The sequence below is a fragment of the Drosophila virilis genome, chromosome X, assembly GCF_030788295.1.
Source record: "Drosophila virilis strain 15010-1051.87 chromosome X, Dvir_AGI_RSII-ME, whole genome shotgun sequence".
In the NCBI taxonomy this organism is placed as follows: Eukaryota; Metazoa; Arthropoda; class Insecta; order Diptera; family Drosophilidae; genus Drosophila; species Drosophila virilis.
Genome location: NC_091543.1, coordinates 1,144,684 through 1,167,702, shown reverse-complemented (window position 1 = coordinate 1,167,702; position 23,019 = coordinate 1,144,684). Strand labels below are relative to the sequence as shown.

General features: G+C 45.1%; 3 protein-coding genes and 1 long non-coding RNA gene across 12 annotated transcripts in view; 2 read left to right on the top strand and 2 right to left on the bottom strand.

Annotated features, from left to right (window-relative positions):
* Nucleotides 1-11,004, top strand: part of LOC6634710 (GRAM domain-containing protein 2B) — a 38,117-nt gene extending 27,113 nt beyond the window's left edge. For 4 of the 7 annotated variants that reach the window (XM_070208853.1, XM_070208856.1, XM_070208852.1 and 1 more), the window contains exons 3-9: nucleotides 429-737; nucleotides 7,572-7,969; nucleotides 8,462-8,565; nucleotides 8,624-8,990; nucleotides 9,047-9,510; nucleotides 9,600-9,719; nucleotides 10,344-11,004. In XM_070208853.1, coding sequence (XP_070064954.1) covers nucleotides 429-737; nucleotides 7,572-7,969; nucleotides 8,462-8,565; nucleotides 8,624-8,990; nucleotides 9,047-9,510; nucleotides 9,600-9,719; nucleotides 10,344-10,490 — 1,909 coding nt within the window. In that variant the 3' untranslated portion in view covers nucleotides 10,491-11,004. Of the gene's footprint in view, nucleotides 1-428; nucleotides 738-3,457; nucleotides 4,245-7,571; nucleotides 7,970-8,461; nucleotides 8,566-8,623; nucleotides 8,991-9,046; nucleotides 9,511-9,599; nucleotides 9,720-10,343 lie in introns of those variants that run through there. The other 3 variants (XM_070208854.1, XM_032440416.2, XM_032440417.2) reach the window with 2 other exon arrangements.
* On the bottom strand, nucleotides 1,586-12,592 carry LOC116652253 (uncharacterized). Of its 3 annotated transcripts, XR_011416579.1 has the most exons (3): nucleotides 12,265-12,592; nucleotides 11,968-12,027; nucleotides 1,586-1,991 (listed from the first exon to the last, which is right to left on the bottom strand). It is a non-coding gene; the product is annotated as an uncharacterized lncRNA (long non-coding RNA). The 3 variants fall into 3 exon arrangements; XR_004305238.2 differs by lacking the exons at nucleotides 11,968-12,027; nucleotides 12,265-12,592 and adding an exon at nucleotides 3,088-3,343; XR_011416580.1 differs by lacking the exons at nucleotides 11,968-12,027; nucleotides 12,265-12,592 and adding an exon at nucleotides 3,088-3,343 and having other exon boundaries at nucleotides 1,586-1,988.
* Nucleotides 12,593-13,820: 1,228 nt separating this feature from the next.
* Nucleotides 13,821-22,508, bottom strand: Polr3A (RNA polymerase III subunit A). The gene is made up of 7 exons (XM_032440502.2): nucleotides 22,344-22,508; nucleotides 20,414-22,272; nucleotides 20,207-20,352; nucleotides 16,166-16,583; nucleotides 15,389-15,827; nucleotides 14,285-15,323; nucleotides 13,821-14,223 (listed from the first exon to the last, which is right to left on the bottom strand). The coding sequence occupies exons 1-7, from the start codon at nucleotides 22,385-22,387 to the stop codon at nucleotides 14,017-14,019; spliced, it is 4,152 nt and encodes a 1,383-aa protein (XP_032296393.1). The 5' UTR covers nucleotides 22,388-22,508; the 3' UTR covers nucleotides 13,821-14,016.
* LOC6634713 (brachyurin) lies at nucleotides 17,772-18,895 on the top strand. The gene is made up of 2 exons (XM_002058234.4): nucleotides 17,772-17,962; nucleotides 18,048-18,895. The coding sequence occupies exons 1-2, from the start codon at nucleotides 17,828-17,830 to the stop codon at nucleotides 18,777-18,779; spliced, it is 867 nt and encodes a 288-aa protein (XP_002058270.2). The 5' UTR covers nucleotides 17,772-17,827; the 3' UTR covers nucleotides 18,780-18,895.
* Nucleotides 22,509-23,019: the final 511 nt, after the last annotated feature.

The following is a 23,019-nucleotide window of genomic DNA, read 5'->3' as shown; positions in this document are numbered from 1 at the left end:
ATTTTCGATATTTTTATGTAATAGCAACTTGGTCCGGGCAAGGCCGGGTAATTCACGGCTGTCTGTTGTTGAAGCTAAGAGGACTTTCTGTTATTCAATTTGCCCACTTTCGATATTTTTATGCATATTATTAAGTAGCATATATATATATTTTTTTTTTTACATATATTTAGATATAGATTCTTACGCATCTTCACACACAAGAAAAATATACACACACACGCACACACACACACACACAGATAGCCACAAGCAAAGGCGCGACTTGCTTTGGTTTTTGCGGCGAATTCGTTTTTATTTGTCGCCGCCTAAAAGCATGCAACTGTTTTCGCTCACGCACACACGCACAGACACACAGACACGAATTGCTCGCTTTAGCTTTTGTGGCACATTACTCATGCGCCGCGTTGGCGTTGATTAACCAACAGATCGACAGGCAGCGTTGTTTGCACAGTTGCGACAGGTGGCAGCAACGGCAGCAGCCAAGGCAGCAGCAAGGGCAACAGCAACAACAAATGCGGCACCGATGTACGTGCAACAGGTTCCATGGCAGCGCAGCAGCTGCCAGCAGCAGGACAAACAGCTGGTGACAACCCTAGAGCAGCAGCCGCAGCAGCAGCAACAGCAACTCTAAGCGTACAACAACAACAACAACAACAAGAACATCAGCTGCAACAGCGACGTCAGCAATACGCTGCACAGTTATCCCTGCCGGAGACATTCGGCCCGGAGCACAGGTGAGCCACACCAATTAGCTACCTGTTTGAGTGTGTGCGTGTGCGTGTGTGCGTGTGTGCGTGTGCGTGTTTGTAATTGGCTTGGCAATTGGTCCAATATGTCGATAAGATACAGCTAAAGCGCAGTTTCTGCACACCTGTCGGCTAACGGCTTATCAATGGGCATGTGTTTTCTTGTTGTTGCTCTTGTTGTTGTTGTTGTTGTTGTTGTTGGTTTTATTTTGTTTGCCAGTCAGGTGGGCGGCTGGTCACACGATGCGGCACTCGCGTTGATAAACCGAACGTTTCTTAGAAAACATCCAAAATCGTCAATGGCCAAGTATTCAGCTCGTAAAAACTCGATTGAGCCACTTGCTAAACGCCATGCCCCCCGTTAAATGCCGCCCAAGGCCTACGAACAGGGTCAGGCAGGTGTGTTTGCCAGCAGCTGTCTGGGGCAGACATTCAACAACATAGTTTACTGCTACAGACAGCTGCGACAGCCTTATCAATTTGCCCAGACAAACAAGTCTATTGATAGCCTCTAAGACAAGACTAGAGACTACCAACGAGTCAGTTTCAAATAAGTTACAATAAACACAGTCGGATTGTATGCTAATAGACTTGATCATAAACTTATTTGTTATCTTACCTCAGCGAGTAATCACACGCTGACTGCTCACTCGCCAAATGTCCTTAAAATGCTTTTGCAATATTTTGTAAGATATTCAAGCGAGTAGTTTACTCGTCACTCGTTACTATTTAGAGAATGTAAGTCGCGTTTCCATTTGTTTTGTAGCTTGTACACGCTGGGTTTTTGCTACTTCTCGTTACAAACTCTTGTAGAAATCGACAAACTTGCAAGCGACTTGATTAGCCATTTCGTTTTAGTTAGTTTCTGACGAGTGTGTGTAACTAAGCAACCATACAATATCGTTTTTCACTTGTAACCCACATTCGAATTGAAAACACAAGAACTTTTGCAACATTTCAGCGAGTAGTCGTCACTCGTTCCAACATATCAGCGAGTACTCGTCATAGTCGTCTCTTACTACTCGTTAGAGTTATGTGTGCCAGCGAATGCTTTAACATTTAGTTTGTCACTCCGACTTGTAACTGTTGTACTAGGAACCCCTCGGATAGCCGATGAGTCATTACGGCGTAAGTGCGTAAGCAACTGGCTGGTCACTCTGGTCTCTGGCACACATCACTCGCTGCTTGCCGCCATCAAATGCCGAGTGACACATTCGAGCGAGTAGCTTACTCAGCTCACTTCTGAAAGAAAAAAAGAGAATAGATAACTCTTTGATCAACACAGGTGGCACGTGTGGCCAAACATATGTTGTTAAATATTTATACAGAATTGAACACTATTTATTTATGTTTGACTTTCAACTTAAAACACAATTGCATGCATATTGCTCGCCCGCCCCCAAAACCGTGTTTGATAAGGCCAACTGATGATTCATGCGGCTCACATGGAAGGCTCCCCAAACGCAGTGATAAAATCAAAGAGGGTAACGCGTGCCAAAGCTGCGGCCCACCCTCCCTTTATAAATACGCTCCGACATGTCGTTGAATGAGTCAGAGACGCGGGACTCAACAGGTTGCCAATTGAACAAACAATTAAATGTCAACTAGCAGCGCATAATCAATGTCAGCTATTTTATGGAGCACTCGAAAGTGTTGTGCGATGAATAATGGGCGCCCCATACAGTTTGGCCCTTAACAGGACTACGGAACTCACCCATCCCCTTCTCTGATCACCTCTCACCTGCTTGCCACTCGAGAGCTGTTATCAATGTTTGGGCAAAGACAAAGAAGTCCATTGATAAAATCTACTTATATGCACGTGATTATGTAAGAGTATAAGAGAATTTATGTACGTATAAGAAGAAGAGTATAAGAGGCAGCCGAAACTCTTGTGCGCTCTCTTCGCACAATTTCGAATAATAACTGATAATTAAATAATTAATTGACACTTCATCCGTTAATTTGAAAAGGCAAAGAAAACAAAAACAAAAGCAAATTGCGAACAGAATTTTAAATTTAACAATTAACTAATTGTGATAGAACCAAGTACTATCTCAAGGCGTCTGTAATCACTGAAAACAGTAGAAAAAAATAAAATAAAAGCAAAACAAAGCACATTCACATGCTCATAATATGCCCTGTAGCATATGCGCTGCCAGGAACGGGTATCTCGTTTAATACGCAACAACTGTAAAGAGACTTGACTGTAGTCAGCATGTATTATACGTATAATCTCTCTGATATTGACATTAAATCACATCTATTAAATGCCTATCAATAATGCTATATAATATAATAATGCATATTTGAATATTAAACTTGTAATAAATGTAATTACCTATGCTTAAAATAAGCATGGCAACAACTTAACACAGCTCACAACAGCGCATCGAATTATATTTTAGCCCCTCACTGTTAACCTTAACAGCCTGTCGAGGGTATAACATGCGTTGATCAACAGCCTGTTCCTTGTTGTTGTTGTTGTTGTTGTTGTTGCGCTCCCCCGGACTGACGCGTGTTATAAACAAACGGCGAATATCACAGCACAACCGTTGCCGCTGCCGCTGCCGCTGCCGACGCTGCTGCTGCTATCGTCGACGCCGGTAATGGTAATGGTAATGGTAAATGCCCAACGGCAGCTGCTGCTGTTGCTGTTGCCGGCGCTGTTAAACGTTTCAGTTAACGCGAGACGCTGGCGCACAGCACGACCAGCGACGGACGACGCATCCGAAACAGAATAAATAAAAGCAAAGAGGAGCAGCAACAAGAAGAGAAGCACAGTTAACAGTTTGACAGTTGTATTGCTGCCAGCGCAGTCACAGCTTCGGTTACAGTTACAGTTTCTGTTTGCATTTCGAATGCAATCGACAATCGGCGCGTGTGTTAAATATCTTACCTTTTTTTTTTTTGTGCTTGTTGTGTGCTGTGTCTAACTAAAACGAATTTTAACGTAAAGCAAACAATAATGAATGTAGGGGATAATCCGCGCAGCAATGGCCGACTCAGCGTCTACTTTGAACAGGATCTTGTCGCAGACGCGGGCACAGCAGCAACAGAACGCGTTAATATTCGCAGCGCGGCGAATGATTCACTGCAACTGCCCGTTGTTGACAACAACAACAATACCAACAACAACAACAATAACAACAACAATGAGAGCATTGCAAACGATGCGCTCAATGAGAGCAACGATTATAACAATATCACACATCCGCCGGTGGTTAGACGCCGTCAGAACAACACACGCTCACTTTCCCGTTCCCGCGAACGCAGCTTTGTCTATGCTGCCGGCGACGCTGTTGTCGGCGGCGCACGCACCGTGGCGCGCACATTTAAACGCATGTCCCTCATCGAATCCGGCAGCAACAACAACAACAGCAGCAACAGCGCCGGCAGCAGCCTGCGAGAGCGCGCTACAAAAGAGAGCAGCGCACAAGATGGCGTCGAGCGGCTCAAGGCGAATGCCAAGCTTAAACAACACTACAATTCCACGCCGTAAGTGCACAGCGAATTCGATACTTGAATAGAGCGAATTGGAGCCACGCTTTAAAAGAGCATTAGAACTAGAGCGAAAAGGGGCTTGATTAAGTGAAGCGAATTCGCGTTTGTTTTGCATAAATTTGGAAAGTCAAGTGTTACTCAAAGCTGAAGGTTGTTTAAGAACAGTGCATTAGTCATGATGATGACGTAGCAAAGTACATTGAAATTTTGCACTAGCCGCGAGCTACAGTTAACTCTAGTTATATGAATTCTATCAACATTTGCTTCGTGTTTTTTCTACATACAAACACATTAGGGCTTTCTTCCTGCTACGAAAAGGTGTCAGAGGAAAAGAAAATTGACAATTTAAACTAACTAGTCTAAAGAACAATAGCCTCATTGGACTATGCGCAAAATACGTTACATTTGCAAAAATTCACATTCTGCGATTCCATTAGCAAGTGACAGTTGTCGCTAACATTTGAATGGCAAAAGTACCGCATCTTTGAATCAACAGCTGATCGGTTTAATTTGGTTGCTTGTGATTAAACATACATGAAACACACACACATATGTATTTCACATTAGCAAAAAATGTTACATTCGAGAAAAATGTCAGAAATGTTGACAGTGGAATTAGGCAATAATCCAGGCAACTATTCGTTAGTAAAGCATTCAATGACTAAATTAAATGAAGCCTGTTTTCATTCAATTTATGGAAAGTTTGAGGGCCACGTATTTAATATGGAAACAGAATAATTAAAGGTTGTCTTGCAATATCTAAACTTTACTAGAATTCTTGCTAGTAATAGTACATATATTTTTATTGATCTGCAAAGAAAGTGTTCAGATTTTGTTCTTCTCCGAACTTTTCCGCTTCTATTAACATTTAAATCGTAGCTACGTTCGATGCCCTGTTGATATACAGGAACAATAACGTAACAGCCTTACGTAACGTAACATTTTCATTTCCATATCCCTAATCCAAAACCGTGAATCGCAATTCGTAACGCAATTACGTGAGTCTGTTGTAAGACTTATATTTAAACGCTTTCTTTGTTTCTACCGCAATCTTTTCCCCAGAGCCAGCCCCGTAGCATATTTCATAATACTCGCCCGGCACTTGACATTTACCCGATAACCCAATTGGCTTTTGGCGAACCTTTGACTGAGAAAAGAAACAAATAAAACAAAAAAAAAAACATTTATCGTTGAACAATGACAACATTTTGACGAGATGATTCAACATTCAGCCAGACAGAGTTTTCAGACCAGTTTAGTCTTATATTTGCCCAAACCCCAAAAAACTACGTACAGCCAGAAACTCGAAGCTTAACCCCGAATGGTGTCAAATGACGCTCGACAGCTTTATCCTATATATAGTATAGTATAGTATTCAGCTATAGGTCGGTCAACTCCGGGAGATTGGCTGCTGAGCCGACGCTTCGGCTGATTCATGCGCCGTTTCGTGGTATAGATAAAAAGTATATATAAATGCCACCTTATCGGGCTTTATTTTGGAATGTGTTCATTGGGGGGTAGACTAGCTCAGACTATTAGATCATTGTGATCCGAGACAGCGTGGTGCGACAGAGGGACAGAGAGAAAGTGGAAGAGAGAGCGTGAGGGTTGTCCATTGTAAATCCTTAGAATGTCGGCAGCTTCGTCTGGCGATAAGCTCTCTCAATATATCAATGTACAAAAGGAAAAAAAAAACAAACAAATAGCTCTAGTCGAGTGTGCCCGACTAGCGGATACCCTGGGCTACTTCGGCTGCTTTTGAATAACTTTTATAAAATCGAAATATGTTCAATAAGTGTATACGCTAGTTAACACCACAATCGAAATTGGAAGTCTCTAGCTCTTATAATGCCTAAGCTAGGCGTTAACATGATTTTTTCAAAATCGATATTTATCGATAATATGGCAGACACAAGGGATATCGTTGCAAGTTTTCAAAATCGATATCTAATAAAATTAATATGCATTCAATTTACAGTCTTTCTCTTAATCTCTTAATCGTACTTAAAAATCGATATTTATCGATATGTACATCGCAAAAGATATCGGACTGTGTATAATAGCAAAAGTGCATATATATTCATTTCAAGTCTTTAAATCCTTTAAAAAATCGTTATTTATCGATAAAATTAAAATCGTACATACATTTGCACAGAACCGATATACCCTCCTTTTGTCATTTTGCCAATTTTTACAGGGTATACTAATAGCTCATCAAGATTGATTGTTAACGATGACGCTGACATTACCCGATCGCTTTTTTACACCTGGTGTCTATCTCGAATCGAGTCGAGCAGCTGGCAACGGTTAGCATTTCCCCGTGGGCGGCGTATCGCTTATTTTACTGCATTCAATTGGGCCATAAACCGTTAAAGGTGTTCCACCAGTTGGCCATGTTCCATCGTAAACTTCTGATAGCCCATCGATTGGCCTCAGTCTAACCCGTCGCCAGTTCACATGAAGATGAAGCTAAAGCTGAGGCTCTCGACAAGCCTAAGACTTATCTAGAAGGCTTTCCGCACCTCGATTATTCGATTCTAGCAAAGGCGATAAGTCTGTGACCATGGTCGGGCGTTTGGTGTATCTTTAGGCAAAGGCCCGATAAAGCTGTCCACTGTACACAGTACAAAAGATTGGACTCTATCACAATCAGCTGGAACTGCAGCACGTTTTGTTCTCAATTTACAGTCTTTGCATGTGCTTAAGTATTAGTAAATGTGTGTGTGTATGTGTGTGTGTGTGTATTGGTGAGCTTTTGCCTGCATAGCTGAGTGTACCGTGATAGAGCTTTAAAGCTCTATATGGGAGCTTCACATAAGAAAGAGAGGGAGAGAGAGTGAGAGTAACTGGGAGAAAGTAAGAAGTAAAGATGCAAATTTTATACAAAGCATTTCTTTTGCAATAGCTTTCGATATGCTTTTAGCAGCTTGAGATGTTTGTTGATTTTTAGAAAAAATTAACTAACCAACTGTCACATCCTTGACTTATGATCATCATTTGACAGTCGGTTGTAAGATGATTGGCAAGCGGCTTAACTAGCTGTTTAATATCGCATTTAACAAACTCTACAAGTACCTGTCAAATGTTTAACAGGCAGCTTAACTACGTCTTAAACTAAAATTTAAATCAAATGTTGCCATCTGGGGATAAATGCACATATGGCAACGCCATGCTGCAATTAGACTTCGTTGAATGTTACCATCCCGCTCGAATTGGCGTTGCCAAGTTGAACTTCAACTCTCCATATATTGAAACATTTCCTTGGAATTCTAACTTGGAGACTTAATTAAACACTCTTCCCTTCTCTCTGCCACCTTACAGTTCCCTGCCCCAGAGCTACAGCAGCTCCGTCGGACCGCTGCAGTCGAGCGGCAGTGCCCAGAGCCTCGCCAGCAGTCCCAGTTCCAGTGCCCGGAACAGTCAAACCCTTGGCCAGGGCCAGGGCAAAGGCCTCAACACGGCCAAGCAACATGATCAGCAGGCGTCGGCGGTGGCAGCGATCTCTTCAACATCTGCCGCCGCTGGCGCTGCCGCCGCCGCCGCTGCTGCTGCTGCTGCGGCCAGCGCTGGCGTTGCGGCAACATCAGCAGCTGCAGGCGGCGCAGTTGCCGTAACGCCGCCCGACAAGGAGAAGAAACGCAAGGAAGTCTCCAGTTCGCGCGTGAAAAAGTTTCATCGCCATTTCTCGCAGGTCTCCAAAGATGAGAAGCTTATCAATTGTAAGTACTCGCTAACGTGAAAAGTCATGATTTGACTCAGAAACATTCAATGATAAGTTTAAGCTGAGTAAATCCCAACATAACTGTACTTTTCTCTCCCTTTGTAGACGTTAGGCTGAGCCATTTAAACAGACTTGATCCCAGCATAACATTACTTTTCTCGCAATACACTTAATTCTCCCTCTCCCTCTCCCTTTGTTGACGTAGGCCTGGGGTATTTACGCAGACAGAATCCCAAAGTAATTGTGCTTTTCTATTAATTCCGTTTCCCTTTGTAGACTTTCGCCTGGGCTATTTAAGCTGACTAAATCCCAACATAACTGTACTTTTCTCTCCCTTTGTAGACTTGGCAACATAACTGTACTTAATATCGTTAATTTCCTATCCCTTTGTAGACTTTGGCCTGGGCTATTTAAGCTGACTGAATCCCAACATAACTGTACTTGCCTATTAATACCGTTTACATCTCGCTCTCTTCCGCTCGCTTTGTAGACTTTTCGTGCGCTCTGGTTGGCGATATACCGTTACAGGGCCATCTCTACATAACGGACGAGCATTTCGCCTTCTATTCCAATGTCTTTGGCTATGTGACCAAGGTGAGTGTGGAGAGCTAACGATTGCGATGGCGCCATCTAACGGGCATTTGTTAAACAGGTCGTTATACCCACATCTTCGGTAACGAAAATCTCCAAAGAGAAAACGGCCAAAATAATACCAAACGCTGTGGGCGTGGCCACCGCAGATGAACGTCACGTATTCGGCAGCTTCATCAGCCGCGAATCGGCCTTCCGGCTGATGTGCACCGTGTGCAGCCATCTGGCCACAGGCGCCGAAATACTGCCCAAGCCGTTGCCCGCCGACGTGGAACTGACCGAGGAGTATCTGCTCGACGACGATAGCAGCTGTTCGATCAGCGGCAACGAGAGTCCGCCCCATCTGCGCGATCCCGCAACAGCAGCCGGCGTCGATCTACAGCCGCAGATGCTGCTGCGACAGCGCGCCGGCAGCGACAGGCAATCCGGTAAGTGCGCCCTCAGCCAGTCCATTGAATCGCTCTAACTGTTTAACTGATCGCAGATCTGCAGACGAAGTGCTCCGCACTGGACCTGGGCCAGGGCCAGGTGACCATACGCAGCTCCGCGCCGCCCATTGTCCACTACGAGGAGCCGATGCTCATCTTGGGCGGCGCTGGCAGCCGCTCCACAAACTCATCGGCGTCCACTTCTGCAACAGCCTCCAGCTCCGGCCCGCCGTCCAGCTCCTCTTCGCCCGTCACAGTTGTTGGCGTGGGCGTGGGCGTTGGCGTGGCAGCGGCTGGACCCATGCCCGCCCGCTCCGAGGGCGGTCGTCTGAGCAGGCTGGGGCATTCGGTGCGATCGCATCTCAGGCTGCGTCTGCCAACGCTCACCGAACTGCACGTACTCTATCTGGGCATCATGCTGGCCATTATGCTGGCCCTCTTTTCCGTCTTTCTGCTCTATCGCATCCTGGACATTGAGGCCAAGACGAGTCTCTACAACACGCCAGTCGATTTTAGCCTGGTAAGCTGCTCAATCTCTCAACTCCCCAAGAGGATCAAGTGCTAACTCTCTCTATCTCTCTCTCTCTCTTTCTCTCATGTCCTGCACAGCGTTCGGGCAACGATGAGGACATCTTCGCGGAGGCGCTGCGCTGGCAGAAGGAGCTGCAGGACAAAAGCACAGCTGAAGCTCAACATATTTTATCCAGGAATCTGGAGCAGATATCCAAGGTGAGAGCGAATTAAATGCGGTAAACGGAAACGGAAAAAGATAGAGAGAGAGAGAGAGAGCAAACATTGCAAAGATAGAGCTAGAGAGAGAGAGAGAGCGAGAGAGCGCAGAAAGCTAAGAGAAAGAGAGAGTTGATCCAAAGAAAGAGGAAGCTAACACACACTCTCTTTCTCTCGTCTTCTCTCTCTGTCTTGTGCTTTTGTCAAGGAAAAGAGAGAGAAATCGTTATGAAAGCTTATTAGTCAGTTACAGCTGAGAGAGAGAAAGAGAGAAGGGGAGAAGGAGCTCTTACAAGCGAGAATTTGGAAAAGAAACAAATTTCGAAGCATATAAAAATTAGACAAAAAGTGAAAGTGAAAAGAACTTAAATCAAATTGAAAGAGAAAAAGAAAGAGAAAAAGGACAGCGAGGCAAGAGCTTTTGTGAAAGCTTTTGCCAATGCAATCGAGCCAATCGAGCCAATCGCAAATCTTATCAGGCAAAGGCCCCCCCAGACAGACTTTGTTTTGGTTTATGGCTTATATATAGAAAAACTAGACTGCCAGCTGTGCGTGTTATCATTTACATAATATCTTTATAGATAAATAAATGCTTAATCAAAGTTTTGCTGTCTGTTCCAACAGGTGCGCCGCAGCCTGGAGACGCTCTCGATGCTGATTCATGACAGAAGAAACGGTTACGGGCAGCCCTCGGCGGAGGAGGAGGCGGCGGCGGCAGCGGCGGTGGCATCGACCAGCCACGCCCACAACGATGGCGATATTAGTGACTGATTTAAAGGATTATGCCCGGTGACCTCCCCCCCTCACTCACCACTCTTCAGCCCCAAAGTAACCCTCCAGCGCGCAGTTTCTCTCTCTCTCTCTCTAAATTTAAGTTTTAGTCGGCTCCAAGCAGGTGAAGCAAAGCCCAAAGCAAACAATTTTATATAGTCATAGTTCATATACACCTAGCTATATTAATAATATATATTAATCTATAATTCTAGATGAGATCATAAATAACTGAAATATTTAATGCTAAACGGTTTTTTTTTTACTAGTCTTAAGCTCAATTAAATATGCATGAGAAGCCAACCCAAATGGAAATGTGGAAATGTGTAGCCAATATCTCTATATATATATATATAACTTAATCCCATATGGAATATAGTACTATCTAATATCTGAACTATGCCTGCTTTTGCTCCGATAGATAGAGAAGGTCAATGAAAAGGTTTTACTTTGTTTTTAAGTTTCATGAAATAATTGAAATAAAATTAAAGTGCTTATGTTTCGATTTTCAAGATTTCTTACGTTTTTTTTTTTCACTTTTATCGAAAATTGAACTATTTGAAATGTTGTTCCCTTGTATAAAAATAATCCTGTGATATGCATATTTAAGTTGGATTTTGTTTTCTTCTTTCTATTAGTTATTATTATTATATGCTTTCTTTATTTTGTTGCGTAGTGTAATTATGCTCCCCAAACAAAACTATCTCTTTATTAAATGAAAACTTTTATCTTTGCAAGGCTATATGGAATATCGAACGAATTTTGTTGTTTTTTTTTTATATATATATATAAATAAATATAGAACTCTATATGTTACATTCATGCAAGGCAAATACCCTTTAAAAAAATATATATATACAGCTACATATATATTATATGCTATATATTTATGTAATAAACAACTAAGTTAAAATAATGGAAAACTGTTGTTTGATTAGGCTTAAACGGGCTGTATTCAAAATGCCACACGCTCTTATGGGTTACAGGGTATTCTTCTTTCAGGCTTTGCTCAAAGGACTCTTGGGCGCAGCTACCCTATTAAATTCTCATCCTCATAACACTCTTCGACTTGGCTAATATAAAAACAATTTTCAATCTTCAGGTCTTGCATACCCGACCACCTACACTTGCGGATATAATGGGTATCAACCATTTGCTAGGGGCATATTTAATGATAGATAACATATTCTGTCTTTATCAATGTCCATGACTTTGACAAGCATTGAGCTATTTCCAAGCATTCCTCATATAAATAGTAGCTGCTACAGTGATGCCCCGCTAAAGTGAATTCTATAACACTTAATCCTGTTCGCAAAAGATTTCGATTTGTGCAACAACAACAAAAATTCTTAATTTAAGATATTGAAATGATAGGCAAAGTTCATAGTTATATATATGTAAGTTCTCGAAAGCTAGTATATATACATATATATATATATATATGTATATCAGTAAATATTTTAAATTGCGTACTTACCTGTTACACACCTTCACGCTCATGGTGGCGGTAGACGAATTTTGATTTATAGAAACAAACCTGAAAGAACAAGAAGAAAAGAAAACATTTATTAGTTAAAAAAAAGCTTGCTTGCTAAGCCTTACTTGAATTAGTGAGAATCGCATAGTAGAGCAATATTTTTAAATACGTTTTTGTTAATTTTCAGCTCAGCTCAACGTACATGCATATTTAAATACATGCATACATCTATGCATGCACTCACACAAACTTGTAACTATGCCATAAAAAAGACATTGTTCAATGTATATTACTAACCAGTTTTGTTCTTGCCGCCTCCTCCCATAATGCAGCCTCGCCCTCCTTTGTTTAAGCTGCCGTCTCCTGCGGTTGAAGTAAGGCCTATGATGTTTGCTAGAATTCATGAAAATCGAGTTGAAGGGAATTAGTTAAGCAGAGGTACATACATACATACATACATACGAACATACACACACATACATACATACATACAAACATACATACATACATACATACATACGTACATATATACGTACATACATACCTACACACACACATACATACATACATACATACCTACATACCTACATACATACATACATACATACATACATACATACATACATACATACATACATACATACATACATACATACATACATACATACATACCTACATACATACCTACATACATACCTACATACATACCTACATACATACCTACATACATACCTACATACATACATACATACATACCTACATACATACCTACATACATACCTACATACATACCTACATACATACCTACATACATACCTACATGCCCACGCCTCCTGCTCCGCCCCCTTGGTGCTCCTCCGGCTCCTCTGCTTCCAGCGTTGAAGCCGCCTGCGCCTAACTCAAGGGTGAAACTTGCGAGCCTTACTTAAATTTTTGAGAATCGAGGAGGAGGGCAGCTTCAATAAATACGTCTTTCTTATATAAATTGGCCGCGCAGCAAGACAAATTGTTGTGCTATTGGTATTTCATAAGACAATTTACATACACACATACATACATACACAATTGCATACATACATACATACATACATACACACATATGTACATGGCAACATTATTCTTGTATACTATTTTACAGTTCGTGTAAATATGGAATCCTTTATAATTATATTCTATTTTTCAGCAGCAGATTTTTTGGCATACCTATTTTTAATTACTTAAAAGTCGCACGAAGATTAATCGGAAAAGAATTTCAGATTTTAAGGATTACAGATTGATTTGGTAGTTCTTTAAGCTGTTAGTTTCCAGACTTAATTATACGCTTAAAGCTATTTCCTAAATTTGGTTTTTCATTATATAAACTAGAAAGAGTTTCGATTGAGCAGCTGATAATAGCTAGATAGATATATATATATAAATATATTCTTGATCAGTCAATTCGAAAGTCTTTCCCGTGGCAAATAGGTCGCTCAATTTTGAAGCTGTTCTCTTGAAAACTTACCGACTTTTCTCACAGACAGTAAATCTATCAGAGTCTTCCGTAACGTATAGTAATCTATATCATATGGCTAACTTAGAAACATTTTGCTGCACATGACAATCCTGATTAATGTACCAGATCTCTAAGCCAAACTTGAAAGAGACGAAGTTATCCACGTTTTTAAAATTCTCATCAATTCATCGCATTGTTTTATCATTAGCTATAAAGAGAGAGAGAGAGAGAGAGAGAGAGAGAGAGAGAGAGAGAGAGAAAAGCTTTAAGATCTAAAGTACATTAGATACGGACAGCTAATCCTTGGGTTTTTCCTTAATGTAAATGTAACGTAAGACTAAAAAATATATTAAATCTAATATTTAAACAGATTATCGTCAACTTTATTTAAGAATAACGCTTGGTAATTGTTGGAGGTCAGCGTAGCGACGGGAATTAACTTAAAACTGGGAACATGGCGACACATCCCAACTAGATTGACTAAGGACTAAGGACTAACTAGCTGGCATTTCACAGGAACTGAGTAGATGATGGCGGGCGGGCAGGCTGCGTGCAGGCTAGGCAAACGGATGCAGACCCAGCTGATGAAAGATGGTCGGCTCAATTGGCGGCACCTGCTTGTCCTCGTGCAGCTGCAGCAGCTTAAAGATGCCGGTGCCAATGCCCGCCGGCATGCCCAAGATGATGCGCTCCGAGACGCCATTGATGGCATCCGTCTGGCCATAGTAGGCGGCGTCGAACAGATGATCCGCCGTCTTCTCAAACTGGCAACGAGAGAAACGCATGTGAATAACTATGGAAAAGCAGGCAGAGATTCCATCTTACCGATGCCAAGTTGAAGACACTCTCGCGCATCTTGGCCAGGCCGTGTCGCGTGATGCCCAGCACCTCGCCGCGTGCGGTCATCTGGCTGGCCAGCAGCATGATGTGCCGCCAATCGACGCTCATGCCGTGACCCTCCATCACATCGGTGATCTCGCTCATGATGATTGTGCGCGCCGCCTCAATGCCCAGCGTCTGATAGATCTCACAGATATTGTTGCTGCGCGTCCGTTCGCCCACAACGCCATATGTGGCGATCACCTCGCGCAGGCCGTAGCCCTCGATGCACAGCTTATAGGTGGGCGGCTGATGGGCATCGTCCACGGCAATGACGGCACGCGCTATGTTGGGCAGGCCGGCAACGACCACGTTCTGTATGGTGGTCGCCAGACGGGCCAGTTCCGCATTGATGGTGGCATTGCGTGTCGCCTCGACGCGCACCATGATGCGCGACTTCTTGGGCACGGCGTGCAGCTGGCCGGGCTTGATGCGCAGCCGCGACTTCAGAATGCTGCACATGATGCTATCCAGATCGATGTGCAGGCCGAGCACCTTGATGCGCGCCGCATCGATGCCAATGACCAGGTGGCAGCTTTGTGGTCCGCACACCAGCTCCACATAGGAGGAGAGTTCACCCAGCGTTGTCTTCTCGATGCGCGCCTTCACCTGGCGCGCGAACTCCATGCTCGTATTGTTGCGCAGCTCGGCTGTAATTATTGGCGTCGAGATCGTCTTGGTCGCATTGATGATCTCCACAATGCGCGGCACGCCCTGTGTTATGTTCATCGAGGCAACGCCAGCGAAATGGAACGTCTTCAGGGTCATCTGTGTGCCCGGCTCGCCAATGCTCTGAGCCGCAATGGCGCCAACCGCAGTGCCCGGCTCGCTGACGGCCCGATTGTAGCGATCATTGATCCGGCGCAGAAACTCCAGCAGCTGTTCCCGGCTGAGGCATTCGATCTGGTTGCACAGCGATCTGTGCTTTGATCCGTACTGCTGCTGCAGCTGTCCAATTCGCTTTGCTATGTTCTTCAGGTGCGCGCTGTGGAAACAGAGAAGAGTTCACACACAAATCTCAACGATCTATCTATCTCGCAGCTGACTTACGTTATGTCCAGCTTAAAATCGAGACGCGCCTCCGCGAACTCCGGCAGCTTGAGCAGCGTTTCCGCCACGCCTAGAATCTCGTCGGCTTCCAGTGGCTGCTGCTGCTCGACGCAGGGTAGCTGGGCGCGCAGATTATCGTATTGATGGTTCAGATCGACGGGCTTGTTGCGCGTCTCCATCGAAACGGGATCGAGTCCGTCGCCGCCGTAAATGGTGTCGACCATTTCATTGATGGCGTTACGTACGGTGCCATCGTAGTGCACCACCAGATCCTCCAGACACTTGACCAGGCGACGCTGCAAATAGCCCGTCTCTGCGGTTTTCACAGCCGTATCAACGAGACCCTCGCGTCCAGCCATTGTGTGAAAGAAGAACTCGGTGGGCGTTAATCCCGAGTAGAAGCTGTTCTGCACGAAGCCACGAGCGGCGGGTATGGCAGCTGCAACAAATCAAATGGCGACGAGTAGTCGACTGATCAATAACGAGTGACGAATAAAAACTCAATATAACGAGTGTCGAATGGTATGTGAATAAAGTTTTAAGTGCAACGAGACATGCAACGAATTACAAGTTAGATATAACGAGTGACGAGTAACTTGGGAAAAGTGACGAGTGACGATAAGTAGCTACAAGACAAAAGAAACGAGTGATAAGTAACAAGTTATATAGGATCAATAGCTAGCTAAAGGAGAGAGGTTACATCATAGAGACGACGAAAGCAGAAGTAGCAGGGGACAAGTAAAAAGTAACGAGTAACTTACAGCGAGTTGTACTTACAGTGTCTATCGAAGTGCGGCAGAGCGCGATTCTCAAAGCCATTGGGCACACGCTTGCCACTGATAGCCTGCTGGCCGACACATGCGATCATCTGGGAGATGTTAATGTTGGAGCCCTTGGAGCCACTCAGCGCCATGATCAGAGCACTATTCGTCGGATGCAGTTCGGCAAAGCAGGTCTTGGCCGCCTGCTCACGTATGCCGGACAGTTCGCGCAACATAACCGCCTCGAGAGTCTCAGCGGGCGTGCAGCCCGGCTGGCACTGGAGGGTGCCCGCCTTCAGTTTTTCGATGTAGTCGTTGCACTTGGCATAGCCGCGCTCCAAAAGGATCTGCTTGTGGTGCAGCAGCTTCTCGCTGGGCGTCACATCGCTGATGCCAAAGGAGAAACCGCGATTCTGTATAAAATACGAGGCGATCTGCAAGCACACAAAATAACAATAGAGTTATTTATAGTTAATAGTCTTTGGTGAATTCCCAGTACTTGTTCAAATTAAAGCCCAATAACAAGGCCGTTAAGTCACGTCATGGTTAACGCCAGCAACAATTCTGGCGAAAGTCATCGCCAGATTCTGATAAACCCCCGCACAGTGGCCCTACACGGGTTGTGGGTGCGCGAGGAGCTGGTGTTTAGCACGTAAATAATTCGTTGTATGGCATTTAATTGTTTGGAACAAGCGACAGGCAGGTGAGCTAATTAAATTACACTCGACTGCGAAATTGGGGCTACAAAGGAATTTGCGCAAAATCATATTTTGATTTTTCAGCTCTCGCTCTAAAGCATTCACGCGCTCGCCAGTAACTATTTCGTTTCTGCTTTGCGCGGCATTCGTAAACGTTTCGTTCGTATTTTCGCAGTGCCCTTTAGCGAGAGTTGGAATATATGCCGTACGCTTAAGTAGATCGTTTAGGCAGCTGAACAAGATTGGACCCAGGTTCGAATCCCAGACAAGTGCGTTTGGGATGTGATAAAAACATAATATAAATAAATATAGCTATTCCCTAGTGATAATAGAGTATTATTCTGACACGACTCTGGATACGAACCTTGATCAGGGAGGAAGAGAGAAGTTATGAGGGATTCCATAGTATCTTTTTATATATGCAACAAAAATATATATTCATTAATATATATTCAAGGAAATAACTTTTATTCAAAGAGCAGATCAAAGAGGCAACAAAAATGCAGCTGAATTTTGTTGTTTAGTGTAGCAGAGCAGGCGCATCGCGTTATCAATGATAAGAGCTAACCAGGTTGGACAAAAGGAATTGCCAAGAGAGAGGGAGAGAGGGAGAGAGGAAAGAGAAGAGCAGAGGGCAGAGTGAGTTTAAGCAGCTGACAGCGACGTCGGCAGAGACAGTGGGACAGAATTGGCGTGTGAGTAATTAATCTTATCGAGCTGCGAGACGCGAGCTGGCCAAATAACAAGAACACGACGGGCCGTGTTAATAACAAATTGTACAGAAAGCAGGTGATCATCGGGTGGAAGAGAGCGGTGGGTGCTAGAGGGGGGCGCGGGGCGAGAAGAGGAGGGGGGGGGCGGGTGGAGGAGCAGAGTGGGCATGCATGCAGGCAGCATATAATTGCGAAAATCAAAGCAAAGCGGCGCAGACGAAGCCGAGCAACAAACGCGTGCAGAGAAAAAAATAAACAAAAAAAAAAATGAAAATTTTTCGTAAGATTAAACGCAGCTTGAAAGGATTGGGCAACGGCGTGGAGTGCACAATGCTGGCGCTGCTGCTGCTGGAGTCGGTGCTGCCGGCGCTGGCAGCGCCCGCAGCCGAACAATTGGATATTGTAGGTGTTCCCTTAATTTGTCCCCATTCCGTGCAAAGCTCTAGAGGATTACCGAATACATTGATACGCATTCGTCCATTTACAGCAGGGACGCATCATCTCGGGCCAGCGCGCAGCGGCCGGACAGTTTCCATGGCAGGTGATACTGAAGCGCGACGAATGGGACGATCTGCTGTGCGGCGGCTCGATCATCTCGAGCAATTGGGTGCTAACAGCCGGCCATTGTGCCTATGGCCGGGATTCGCTATATCTGGTCTTTGGCACCGTCGAGCTGAACGCGGAGCAGGCGCTAAATATGACGGGCACCGAGCTGTTTGTGCATCCCAATTACAATGACAAGATGAACAACGATGTGGCCCTGGTGCAGCTGCCCCAGCCGCTAATCTTCTCCAGCAGCGTACAGCCCATACAGCTGGTGTCCAGCTCGCAGGCGGGCAACAGCTATGTGGGCAGCCAGGCGACCATTGCGGGCTTCGGCCTGATCGATGACGAGTATCTGGACTATTCGCAGCAGCTGCTGTACGCCCAGGTGCAGATAATTGCCAACGACAAGTGCCTGACCATATTCGGCGCCGGCGTTGTGCTCGACTCCACCATCTGCGCGGAGGGCTATGCGGGCAGCAACATGTCCACCTGCAGCGGCGACTCCGGCGGACCGCTCATCGTGTACAACAGCAATCTTGGCGCCTGGATACAGATTGGCATCAATTCGTTTGTGGCCGAGGATCAGTGCACCGCCGGCTATCCGTCGGGCTATGTGCGCATCACTTCGTTCCTTGACTATATCGCGGAGACGACGGGCCTGACACTCAGCTAAAGCTAAAGATTCCTTGCATGAGATAAATTGTTTTTGCTTCTGTTCTATTTTTGATCCATTTCCTTCTGTTTCGCAAATAAAGCGCAAATGTTCCACTCGAATAAACCAAAAACGAATTCCCCAACGCAGATAAGATAGACGAGACCCCCCACCCCCACCCCTCCCCGCCTGCCCCCTCGCACTGCCACTACCCACCACGGCTCATCCATTATATATGGTTTCTACGTGCCTTGTGGCAAAGAATTCTAGAACAATTGAGCTTTATCTTCAAGTCTCTATTCTTATCGAGTTATCGTTATCGTTATCGTTATCCTCATCGACTGCGCCAAGGGCCCAGTTCCGGTTGTCAGTTCAGCAGCAACAGGCGATTCTTTACGCTAGACTGTCATTGACAGCAAGCCGTATGAAGTTATCGCTTTTAATTTTCGCTCCCCAATTAATCGATAGCGATTAATCAATTGATAACAAGCAGAATTTTGAATTCTTTTCAAATGACTTGTGATGCCTAAGATGATCGATAGCAATTTTATCGTTTATCGAAAGATTAGCTGAGCAAGCATGTTTTTATCCGAGGCTTACATTTATACTATCGATATTCCACGATTATCGATACCAATGCTATCGTTTCCTCATCCGAGCTTTACATTTGAATTATCGATATCGATATCACTTTTGTCGTATTCTCTTGCTTCTCATGAGCGCCTTGTTATCGTTATCGTTTTCTTATTTGATTGCGTCCTGTTTTGACTCGATTATATTTGCTCTGCTTTAAACCAAGGCTTAAATAAACTTGTTATCGAAACTGTGTTATCGAGTTTACACAACGAACGTATTTGCGCTTTATTAAGCGCTTTCGATATTAGGAAACCGTTCAGACTAAACTGTTTGAGAATTATAAGCGGACATAAATGGACTAGACAGTTATTATGTGATTCTATGCTGTAAGCCTTAGAAGTGGACACGGGCAAAGACTCTCGACATGATATCCTACTATAATATCCTGATAAAATACATATATATGCCCGATATAATTATGATAAGAAGCTTTATGCAGCGTACTCTGCTGTTAAAAAAATCTCTCCTTTATTTTAACAGCTTGTTTAGGAGCGCAGTTGCCTCGTTTAGTTGTGATAAATTAATAAACAAAATGTTCAACCAATTGTTGGCCGCTTTAACATGAAAATTGGGGTGAGAAGGCAGAAAAAGGCGCCCTCTTCTTTGCCAAACAGACAAACGGACATGGCTAAAATGACTCGGTAGTTGATTTTGTGCAAAATGTGTATAAAAGGCAGCTCCAATGTCTTCTAAGGCCCACTGCAAGGCCTTAAGAAATTTTAACAAGCTCTTATCACATGGGTCAAAGGGAGAAAGAAAGAGAGAGTGAGAGAGAGAGAGATAGGGAGAGTGGGTGTGAGATTCATACGCACCCTGGCCAGACGCCACATGGCTTTGGTGGCAAAGGCCTCGCCAAAGTCGCGCAACAGCAGATAGAAGATGCACTGCTTGGTGCCGGAGCCCATGGTCGCCTTGTCCATGGTGCCGCACATCAGCTCCGAGTTGCGTATGTGAATCCCTGAAAGAGACGAACGGTAGTTAGAAAAAACATTCGAAATATATAGAAGCTGCATACGCACAGGAATCGTTGGCGCACAGATCCATGTTGCCGGCATAGTTGCGACCCTTGTTGACCATGTTGAGGCGCACATTGGAGTCATCGTTGGGCCGCATCAGCAGGCTGAACAGTTGTTTGCCCGTCCAGAGGCGACGCGGCTTCCAAATGGCCGGCGGCGGCATTTGGATGCGCATTGTGGAATCCTCGTTGGCCAGAAAGCAGGCGGCCAGTTGCATGGCCTCCTCCTTGGTGAGAAACACCTCCTTCTGGGTGAGCAGATAGCCGCCCGTTATGAAATCCTGTGTGGCCGCAATCAAAATCTCGCCGTTTTTCGGCGTCACCAGATTCGATTGATTGCCCATTAGAATTAGGGCCTCGGCGCGTGCCTCCTCCGTTTGCGGCAGGTGGAGATTCATCTCGTCGCCATCGAAGTCCGCATTGTAGGGCGTGCAGGCGCACTCATTGAAACGGAACGTGCGCTGCGGCTGCACCTTGGCGCGATGGCACATGATCGACATCTTGTGCAGCGAGGGCTGACGATTGAAGAGCACAATGTCATCGTCGCGCAGATGGCGCTCCACAATGTCGCCGCACTTGAGCTCCTGGGCGACTTTCTCACGATTGCCATAGGCCAGGTATTTCTTGAAACTGGAGCCGCGCTGCTGCACATAGTTGGCGCCCGGATGCATGCTGGGTCCGTTGCGCACCAGCTGCTTCATCTGCCGTATATTGGCCGGATTCACGCGCTCCGGATACGTGAGTATCTTGGCCACGCGCACCGGCACGCCCACCTGATTGATCATCAGATTGGGATCCGGTGAGATGACAGTGCGACCGCTAAAGTCCACACGCTTGCCGGACAGATTGCCACGGAAGCGTCCCTGTTTGCCCTTCAGACGCTGCACAATGCCGCGCGTCGTCTTCTTCGGCGCCATATTCAAGGGTATGCCGCTGATCTCGCTGTGAAAATAAAGTGCCACGTGCAGCTGCAGAAAGTCCCAGTCCTCGTGTATGAGCTCGATCTTGCCGCCGGTGGCCATGTGACGCTGTATCACATCGTTAATCAATAGAATCTCGCTCTGCTTCATTGTGAGATCATCCTCGGTGGTGCCGGCCTTCACCTCCGACAGCACCGATGGCCGTATGCAGGCGGGCGGCACAAAGACGCGCGTGACTATCAAATGTTTCGGATGGGCGCCGCGCGAGCACATGCCCAGCAGCGCCACATCGCTTTGGGGTATCTGCTCGAACAGATCGAGCACCATGAGCGGTGTTAGCTCCTCGGCGGCGCTGTAGTTGCTCAGCGTTAGGTTCAGATCCCGATTGAGCTCCGTGGAGCGCAGCATCTGGTCCATGTGGCTGGTGAAGACGGCATCCTTTTTGCGCCCCTTGTACGGATCGTGTAGGATTTTGAGTAGACCGGGTCCTTTTTTGACGCCACCATTAGCTGCACCGCAATGCGGGCATTTGGTCACCTTCTTGGCCTTGGCCAGCATCTGCGAGTGCAGCGCCTTCTTGCCCAAATACGAGAAATTCGGATTGTGCAGCTTCTTCTCAAATACGGCACGATCCTCAGCCTTCAGCATAACATGTGCGCACGTCTTGCATATCATTTGCAGTATATTGATGGTGGACCGAAAGTGTCCAATATGAAAGACGGGCAGGGCCAAATCCAAATAGCCAAAATGCCCGATGCACTCGTTCAGGCCCTGGCCGCACGTCTCGCATAGCGCATCCTTTGTGCTGATGCCCATGCGGCGATCCAGGACGCCATAGGGCACCGGCTGCCGCTGTGCCTGGTACAGATTCTTTGATATGATGCGCACCAGCGACTCCTGCTGGATCTCATCCGCGCCGCTAATGCCGAACTGCACATGTGAGCTGTGCCCGCAAAATGCAAAACGTAAAAACGATTACCATTTGCAATTGTATCCCAATTGGCAGCTACTTACATTTTCTTGTTTAGCGCCGAGGCGCGAAACTGCTCCTTGGGCATGGCGTCAATTTAATGCAACAGCGTGTTTATTTCTCAGCAAACAATCAGAAATATTCTGTTTTTTAAACCATATGACAACACGCTGCCGGCGACCATGCCGCAAGTATCGCAAATGAATACAGAGTATCGATACTTGACAACAATTGCAATACCTAAATGTAGCTATAGGTGGAACATATGGCGCTTACAATTAGTCAGAGGGTTTGGCTATAATCGCTTTGGCTAGGCTTATAATTTGTAATTTTAAACTTACTCTATGTAAATAAACAATCAGTTTGCATTTACTAAACGAGTCTTAGGCTCAGGATTTATATCCTACGCTTGCACGGTCACACTTTGCATCATCTGGCGGCAAAAACAATAACAATCGACCCGACCAATGGGCAATGCTGATCCTCGACGCAGCAGCCATGCTGCCGAAAACCTTTTGATTTATCTCTCCCTAGCATTCATTTGCCGCATATAATTTATTTATATTAAATTAAATTAATTTCAAACAGCACGCAGTGCTTGAGCATGATCGGTACATGATCATTTCGATTAATGTTTACCTCTTGTGATATCTTACATGTCTATTGTGAATCATTTGAAAATAACTTGCGACATACTTCTAGATAACTAAGTTGCTGATG